This window comes from Orycteropus afer, unplaced genomic scaffold (genome assembly GCF_000298275.1).
Source record: "Orycteropus afer afer isolate SDZICR_OR568_19922 unplaced genomic scaffold, OryAfe1.0 scaffold00148, whole genome shotgun sequence".
Taxonomy (NCBI): domain Eukaryota; kingdom Metazoa; phylum Chordata; class Mammalia; order Tubulidentata; family Orycteropodidae; genus Orycteropus; species Orycteropus afer.
Genome location: NW_006921735.1, coordinates 324,981 through 334,716, shown reverse-complemented (window position 1 = coordinate 334,716; position 9,736 = coordinate 324,981). Strand labels below are relative to the sequence as shown.

At 38.8% G+C, this 9,736-nt stretch overlaps 1 protein-coding gene across 1 annotated transcript in view; it reads left to right on the top strand.

Annotated features, from left to right (window-relative positions):
* The window catches only part of LOC103201376 (dystrophin-like), a 2,052,823-nt gene that overhangs the window by 2,020,496 nt on the left and 22,591 nt on the right, over positions 1 to 9,736 (top strand). Inside the window, exons 63-64 of the mRNA XM_042781676.1 lie at positions 2,903 to 3,146; positions 3,971 to 4,094. Coding sequence (XP_042637610.1) covers positions 2,903 to 3,146; positions 3,971 to 4,094 — 368 coding nt within the window. The remainder of the gene's footprint in view (positions 1 to 2,902; positions 3,147 to 3,970; positions 4,095 to 9,736) is intronic.

Genomic DNA, 9,736 nt, shown 5'->3' with positions numbered 1-9,736 from the left:
AGAAACTACCAAATCTGTAATTATATTTTAACACTCTTCTAACCAAAATTGATAGTTGCAAAGAATGTAAAAATTAAATTAGTAAGGATATAGAAAATCTGAATAACAAATCAACTAGCAGAATCTAATAAATACCTATTTAGAGCCTCCATCTTTCAAATGGGAAAATACATATTTTTGTTTCAAGTATTCAATGAACATTTATAGAAAGTGACTATGAACTATGTTACAAAAAACAAGTGTTGATAAATTTCAAAGAATCAGTATCATATAGGTGTTCTCTTACTAGAATGCAATTAAATTAGAAATATGCAATAAAAAGAGCAAAATATTTAGAAATATTAAAAATGCGCTCCTAAAAGACTTACAGGTTAAATTAAAAATCATGATGTTGTTGTTGTTGTTATGTGCCATCAAGTCGGACCTGACTCATAGCAACCCCTCCTTTGGTTTCTGAGGCATTATCACTACGGAAGTAGATTGCCCAACCTTCCTTCCGAGGAGTGGCTGGTGGGTTCGAACCGCCAGCCTCTGGTTAACAGTCAGGTGCCTTAGGCACTACACTACTAGAGATTATAAGCTACTGAATTAAATCAAGTGATACATGTCAACACTTTGGGGATATAGTTAGAGTGATACCTAGAAGGAAATTTATAAACCTAAATTTGTTTATTAAAAACAGTGAAAGTTGAAAATAAATGACTGAAGCATCCAATCTGAAAAGCTAAGGGGGAAGAAAGGTAGATTACAAAAGTTTATTAATGGACATAAAGCAAAGCTGGAATAAGTGAATAACTCCACCACATTCCTGGGTGAGAAGATTCAATAACATGAAATCAGCTCTTCCCAATTTAATCTATAAATTCAATGCAATTCAAACCTAACATTTCACAAGGATTTTCCTGAAATATGACAATCTGACACTAAAATCATAGGGAAGAGCAAAGGGCTCAGAGAGCCAAGACAGTTTGGAGGAAGAACAAAGTGGGAATGGGAGGACTTGACATATGTCATTTTATTTAAATCTGGTGTGGCATCGGCACAGGGATATACAAGTAGACCAACAGAACAGAATAGGGAGCTTAGAAGCACACCTGTGTATCTATGGACACTTGATATATTGCAGAGGTACCATTACAAATCAGTGGGGGAAAATGGACTAGCCAATGACTGGTACTAGGGTAATAGGCTATCTGTTGTGGAGGGGAGAGGAGTAAAATTAGATGCTATCTTCACACACACAAAAAAATAGCTTCTGGGTGGATTAAAGTCCTAAAGGTGAAAAACAAATTTTAACCTTTTAAATGTAGGCATAAGGAAGTTTTTCCTAAACAAGACATAAAATGTAGAAAATATGGAAGGCTGTATTGAAATTTGAAATTTTTGTACAAGATACCATGAGCAAGTGAAAGGATGAGCTTTAGTAAAAGAAGAGTAGGAGATAATACTTGCCATGTACGTAAGTGGCAAAGGACAAGTATCCATAATAGATCCAGAATTAAAGAGGACAACCCAGTGGGAACATGAGCAAAAGGAACAGCCTTTTAACTTGTAAGAAGTTCAACTTCATCCATAATTGGGGAAATGCAAAGTAAAATATACCCATCAGATTGGCCAAAATTAATGAGGATGTGGTCAGATGGAAGTTTTCATACACTATTGGTAGGACAGTAAATTGGTAAAACCACTTAGGAGAGCGATTTGGTGGTAGGTAGCAGTGGTGATGATGTTGCCAGGACCCAGTAATTCCCCATCTAGATATATTCTGTAGGGAATATCTTAATCAGGTTTCCAAGGAGACAGAAGTTCATCACATCATTGTATGTAATAGTGAAGCGTTGGAAAAATGAAAATGTCCAGTAACAGAAGAATGTTGTTGGCATATCCAAACATACACCTTACAGAAGTTAAAAACAGGAACTGTTATGTATCGACATGGATAAGTCTTCAGAACAGTGTTGAAGGCAAAAGCAACTCTTAGAATGGTATGTACACTATTAAGCATAAAGTTCTTAAATGTCAAGTTTAAGAACATGCAAAATAATGCTGTTAGAGTTAATCGCCTGAAATGGCCATTTTTGTAGGTAAAAACCAGTCAAATGTCAGCATTTTTATTAAGTTCACCCTAATATTTGTACATACATTCATGGCAATGCTGGGCATAGAATTCAGTGCGGCATTATCTCCTTGGGGTTGATGGTAAAGAGAGAGCTGAATGATATTAAGGAGGGCACATGTTGTTGTTATGTGCCGTCGAGTTGGACTCGACTCATAGTGACCCCTCCTTGGGTTGCCGAGGCAGTATCACTATGGAAGTAGATTGCCCAACCTTCCTTCTGAGGAGTGGCTAATGGGCACTATGCCACCAGAGCTCCTAGGAGGGCACATAGGGGAGCTTTAACTTTTGCTGCCATATTTTATTTTATTTATTGAGAACAATGTCAATGCATGGTGGTAGGTACATGGGTATACTCTTACCATATTCTTATATATTTCTCTTGAAAATATTTGATGGCATTTTTAAGCAAACAAAATGTTTGATAGAGGTACAGTAATTTTAATTCCATGACATTATAAACTAATATTTATCAAATGATTATATTCTTTCCTGCATACTCATCTGAACATAGCACTCATGAGGCTTCTAGTATAATGTAAAAAAAAAGAAAAACATCTCACCTCACATACCAGGCAAACACTTCAAATTTTATTTTGTTCTTTTAGCATCGATAAGATTGTCATCATAAAAATCATTCATTAAGTGCCTCTCTTTTGCTTGCTGTGTGTTTGGTGGTGGTCTGATGCATCTATCTATCTGCCATGTTCTATGAAATCTAATAATGATAATCAAGTTTCTTTCTTTCCTTCTCTCTTTTTTCTTCTTTGATGCCAATGCCAACAGAAATCTGCAAGCAGAATATGATCGTCTGAAGCAGCAGCATGAACATAAAGGCCTGTCCCCACTGCCGTCCCCTCCTGAAATGATGCCCACCTCTCCCCAGAGCCCCCGGGATGCTGAGCTCATTGCTGAGGCCAAGCTTCTGCGTCAACACAAAGGCCGCCTGGAAGCCAGGATGCAAATCCTGGAGGACCACAATAAGCAGCTGGAGTCACAGCTACACAGGCTAAGACAGCTGCTGGAACAAGTGAGGCCCCCATCTCTTGAACACAGGACATTTACGAACACTCATTCCCCTCCCATAACCAAAACAAAAAGATAGAACTCTGAGTCCTTTGAATGACCATCAATTTGTTGAGTATTTGATGTGTACTTAGCAAAGTACTCAGTATCAAGGGATAGAAAAAAGAAGACAAAAGTTAACATACCTTTTTATATTTGTTCAAGACTGTTTCCTACCAACATGTTTTTTGTTTGACCAATTTGAAATACATATTGGAAACAAATGCCAAAAAAGTGTCCACTAGTTCTTTAAAAGTGAAAATTTTACCTCTTGAAATAAAAGTCTCTTCTTTGTAATTAGTTTTACTTTCTAATATACCTTGGATTTTTTTTTTTATTTTCTCCAGTCCATAAGACATGATTTTTTTAAAACTTCCATTGAAAACCTAACAAGATATTGCCATACCTGGACATGACCCCTGCTTTCTGGAAAATTTTAATTTTGAGTTATAGTCTCATATTGTTACTTCACAAAAATGTGACTCCTCCATTATATCTTTGTGTTCACCATTCTCACATTACCTTCTAACTCTTTCCATTATGTAGTCTAATGATACCTTGTTCCACTAATATTTTTTCAGACTTACAGCAGGGAGGCACAATTCAACAAAGACAATATCCTATATTTTATCAACAGTGAAATTCCCAAATTCACCAATTTTTGAGAGGTTTCTCATTAGGAAGGGTCAAAATCTGTGGAGTCATGAGTGCCTGTCATCATTTTATATGTATATATGTGTTTGAGTATTTATTATGAAAAATAATGCTGTTTTCTTTTGGATGCCTTAGCCCCAAGCAGAGGCCAAGGTGAATGGTACAACGGTGTCTTCTCCTTCTACCTCTTTACAGAGGTCAGACAGCAGTCAGCCTATGCTGCTCCGGGTGGTTGGCAGTCAAACTTCAGAATCCATGGGTAAGTGCCTTAGCTAACCCCAGATTTTGATGTTTCATTAATGGTGAAATGTTTGCTCAGAGGTCCACGTCATCAGCTAAATTGTCTAATACCAGTTGTGGACAAGGCAATGTCATAAATGCCTTGTTGTTGTTATGTGCTGTCGAGTCGGCCCTGACTCATAGCGACCCCTCCTTGGGTTGCCGAGGCAATATCACTACGGAAGTAGATTGCCCAACCTTCCTTCTGAGGAGTTGCTGGTGGGTTTGAACCATCAGCCTTCTGGTTAGCAGTCAAGTGCCTTAGGCACTATGCCACCAGAGCTCCTATAAATGCCTTAGGGGATATAAAGGTAAGTGGCATAGTACTACCCTTCAAAGAGCTGGTCATTCAGTTATTTAGAATAAGGCAGAGTGGTGTGAACCTTTTATTCCTTTTAAAGATCAGAGAAGGCTTTATGATGAATTGTTATTTGTGAATGGTTCCAAAGGATGGAGTAGGGATCAAGCACACCTTGAAGAAGGACTAGCACATGCAAAGGTATAGAGATGAGGAGCTCAGGCCAAGGGTGGGAAACAGCTCAGAGTCTAGTTTGTTAGAAAGAGAAGGTCTAAGCAGGAGATAGAGGGAAATACGATTGCAGAGGAAGGTCTGAGTCACATTATCATGACATGAATGTTGGAGACTCGTTTTGGTAGGTGTTAGGGAGCCATTGAAAATCATATACCAGGTAATAAATAATAAAACAAGACAAAAAAACTTTCCGAAAAGATGTATTCCAGCATCTGTGCCTGGCCCGAAGTAGAACTTTTATACATGGAAACACCTGTTGGAAACTAGTCCTGCAAAAGTTAAGGTATGTGAGTTCTGAGGGTCCAGGCTTTAAGTTATGAGTCATAGGATGGGAGGAGATAGGTGTGAGACCATTATATCAGTATAGAATGCCCAGGACTTGGATGAGGACTAACTAGATGATGTGAGGAAAGGAAATGAGAGGAGAGGATTTAGTTGGAAGTAAGTAATGATAACAGTGGCTGACGTGTTGTATTGTGTTTGAAAAACTGGTAGATTTTTAAGTCATGTCCAGCAGGACAATAAAATACAGGTCTGTCACTGGTATAAGAGGACAAGCTGGAGAGGTTTGAGAGTGAGTTCTATGGAACCAATACCTGAAGAAGATGAGAAATAATATAACCAAGATATTTGGATAGAGTACCTTAGGGAACACCTCCATGTGGGTGATGGTGTAATAAAGGAAATGGGGAGTAGGAACAAGTGGTCCAAAGGTCATATGCTGAAGACAGTCAATGAAAATGAAAATAAATTACAACTCATTGGATTACTGTAAAGTCTCTCATTGGCCACTTGGACAATTGCTGTCTTTTCAGTAAAAGAAAGAAAGAAAAAGAAAAGAAACCCACTGCCATAGAGTCAATTCCAACTCATAATGACTCTATAGCAACTCTATAGGACAGAGTAGAACTGTCCCCATAGGGTTCTCAAGGATGTACGTTTTTACTGAAGCAGACTGCCTCGTGTTTCTTCTTATGAACTGCTGTTGGGTTCAAATCGGTGACCTTTTGGTTAGCAGCCATATGTCTTAACCACTGTGCCATCAAAAAACCCACCAAACCCACTGCTACTGAGTTGATCCTGACTCACAACGACCCCATTTGGGTTTCCGAGGCAGTATATCTTTATGGAAGTAGATTGCCCAGTCTTGTTTCCGTGGAGTGACTGGTGGGTTTGAACTGCCAACCCTCTGGTTAGCAGCCAGATACCTTAGTCACTGTGCTACTAGAGCTCCTTAAAATAAAAGACCGGGTAATTGTAAAGACTAGGTAATTTTAAAAATGAGTGACTCTTGAGGCACGAGAGGACACTTTTGGAACATTACCAAGTTAACAATGAGAGCCTTCATAAAAGTTACATGAACTTGTATGAAGAAATTGTCAACATGGTTTGATGTAATTTTTAGCGGTGTTCTTGGCTTAGGACTTGCTTCTAAGAAAGCTGGGATTGTTGAGGCATAAATGTTAAAGAAGGCCAAAATGAGTAAGGCATTATACAGTGGTAATGAGTACGGTGTTACAATGGCCATGGAAGGGGTTGCTCGTTGGTTTTTCCTGATGTGCCAGGCTAGATAATAGGAGGCTTTACAAAGGCCCATGGATACCTGGTTCATCTTCCTCATTTCACCTTCTCTCTTCAAGCCCAATGTGCATCAGCTCCATGCTCTATGCTTCCTTTTCCCTAGGTCCTAAACTGGTTATATTTGTTGATCTTATCTCACAAAGAAACAATAAAACACAGGAAGGAAGAGACCTGTGATTACTTGATTCCTCACACTTAAAGCTCTGTTGCCTGGTACCATGGTGTGTTGAGGAATTCATGAAGGTAGAATAAATAGAAGCAAACTGCCTAACCAGAATTGATGGAACAAAAGGGAAGGTTCATGGGTGGGAGTGAGTTGTGTGATAGGAGATTAGGAGACTATGATCAGGAAAATTCGAGTTGGATGTCACAGAAGTAAAACATTTTCAAGTGATGCCTATAACTAAGGTATAGTCTACCAGTAAGCTGTTGAAGATTGTACATGGAGATCATTGAGGGTGAGGGACATTGTTCACGGGGTTGATAAGACTAGGGTTGTTGGTATTGTCAGTGGGATAGTGAGGTCCTTATGGTAGTAATGATGGCATGCCAGGTGGGGATGGGTAAAGATGCTGAGGCAGCTGGGTGAAGGTTCTGAGGAGGTGAATATTTCTGAGGAGAAAGAAAGTGACTGAAACAGATGTGATGAACTTGAAGAACCCAGAGCAATGGGTAAAAGTCACATCCTCCTCTAGAGAAGTCACACCTTATAGAAAAGCCAGTTTGCAATTATTTTGAGAAGGAAGAGGAAATGTCTGAGGTTGTTTTCCTGGTTTCACCACAACTCGTTGATTTAAGGCAATCTCCACATTAAATTCTCTTTTTCCATGTGAGATGGGAATATACCTAACGGGCTGTCGGGACTGTCAATGATAGTGCAGTGTGTAAAAAAATATCAGATGCCTTTGAGAAGTCTATAAATTCTGAAATAACAGCATTAGTGCCTCTGTTGTTATTTCCTACTTCAGGATTCTCTCTCTCTCTTTTTTGAAGTAAGTAAAGCAAGCATGTGAAACTAAGTTGCATATTTTAGCATGAGATTCAGAGCCCTGGGTGTTTAGAGGCATTAATTATTTAGGCCTGTCAACACTGGTGAAGAGGCAGCATGCCTATTAAAGCACCCAAATTAAAGTACACATCAGGCTGTGGTCCTGATGATTTGTGGAGCCAGAAAATCGTGGCAGAACCGAGTGCAAGAAAAGAAGTGCTTCAATTCCAATGACTGAGTTAAGCTAAGAGATAACTTGCCAATATGAAATGGGTAGGCTATGTTGTTAAGTTTGTTCTCTGATAGAAAAGACTGAATTCAAGGGTAATTTTTTTCCTTTATTTTTTTCCCCACCTGTATAAGCCTTCTTCATTTAAGAAAAACCTTACCATCTTCTTGAAGGATGCACACAGGTGTTTAACTAAATGCAATGTATGTGTTCATGCTTTGAAGGCTTGAGGAATGACAAGGCTGAGATTTGCTGAACTATATTCTGAATAGAGATTTATTTCTTTAAATATATAACCTCAGTGCTTTTTTTTTTTTTTTTTTTTAAATTGAAATACGGGTGAAGTCTTACTTGATGATCTGGCTAAAGGGTCATAGTACTTCCTCCCTCCATGATACACTTATTGCCACTAAGTCTCTGTGTACCATATGTGTGTTATATACATTTTTCCCCCCACTGGGACAGTGCCCTCATGAAGCAAACATTCTATTGGAGGAGACAGACAATAAACAAATAAGTTTCTTATTGAAATTTACCTCCTTTTGGCTTTTATGAGTTACACACCCAGGAGTCTACAATTTCCTTACAACTCCTTATCTTTAATCACTCCTCAACTTCTATGCAAAACAAAACAAAAAACAAACCTATTGCCATCAAGTTGATTCTGAATCATAGCGACCCTATGACCCTGTAGAACAGGGTAGAACTGCCCCATAGGGTTTTCAAGCTCTGGTGGTGTAGTGCCTAAGGCATTTGACTGCTAACCAGAAGGCTGGTGGTCCAAAACCACCAGCCACTCTTCAGAAGAAAGATTGGGCAATCTACTTCCATAGTGATACCACCTCAGAAACCCAAGGAGGGGTCGCTATCTATGAGTAGTCAGCTCCGACTTGATGGCAGTGAGTTTGTTTTTTTGGGAATCTTTACAGAAGCAGACTGCCATGTCGTCCTCCCACAGAGCGGCTGGTAGGTTCCAACCACCGACCTTTCAGTTAGCAGCCAAGCACTTTAACCACTGTGCAACCAGGACTCCACCTTCTACCCAATCACCTTTTTTTGTAAAGCAGTTTATATTTTATTCTATTTACTTACCTTGTTTAAAAATGTTAAAATGTTCCCTAGCTTTTTGTTGTTGTTCCCTAGCTTTTTATTTAGAATAATATCAACGGTATAGGAACACTGTAGGAGCTCTGGTAGCATAGTGGCTAAGACACTTGACTGCTAACCAGAAGGCTGGCGGTTCAAACCCACTAGCCACTCCTCGGAAAGAAGATGGGGCAATCTACTTCCGTAGTGATACTGCCTTGGAAACCCAAGGAGGGGTCGCTATGAGTTGGGTCTGACTTGACGGCACATAACAACAACAACAACAACAGGAACACTGTAATTAATTCACCAATTAACATTTTTACCACATTTGTTTTATGCTATTTATTTATGTACCTTTATGTATAGCAAATATGTAGCATATATTTATTTATATTAACACCTATTTATGTCTATGTGTTAATCTATCTTTATGCACACTGTGTTTATCTATGTACATATTAATAATATTTATGTGTGTGTCTAGTTTTTTTGTTGATTTATTGGTTATTCTTTTTGTTCCACTGACTCCCTTCGTGGTTATGTTTCTGACATAAAGCCACTTCACTCTTAAACACTTCAACAGATATCTTCCAAGGTCAAAGATATTCTTCTACAATGGGATTATCACATGCAGGAAATTAACATAGATACAATACTATCACCTATGTGGTTGTTGTGTTGTTATGTGCCCCTGTGAGTGGAGGACTCATAGTTTCAAGGCATTATCACTACGGAAGTAGATTGCCCTATCTTCCTTCCGAGGAGTGGCTGGTGGGTTTGAATCGCCAGCCTTCTTTCTGGTTAGCTGTCAAGTGCCTTAGCCACTATGCTACCAGATCCTGTGAAAAACATTCAGAATCTGAATTCTTTCATGAGTAAATAAGCAGATAAATCCAAATTAAAGAACATCTTGCAAAGCAACTGGCCTGGCCTCTTCTAAAATATCTGTGTTATGAAATATGTAGAAGGCCAGGAATGGTTCCAGAATGTAGGAGACTAAAGAGACATGCCAGCTATATACAAAGCATGACCCTTCGTTGGATCCTGAATGAAAAAAGTAAAAAACTAAAAAGAATCTTATTGGCAGAATTGTGGAAGTTTGAATCGAAATAGTCTATTTTCCACATTTTTTCCTTTACCTACCTTTATTTAGGAGCTCTGGTAGCATAGTGGCTAAGACACTTGCCTGCTAACCAGACGGCT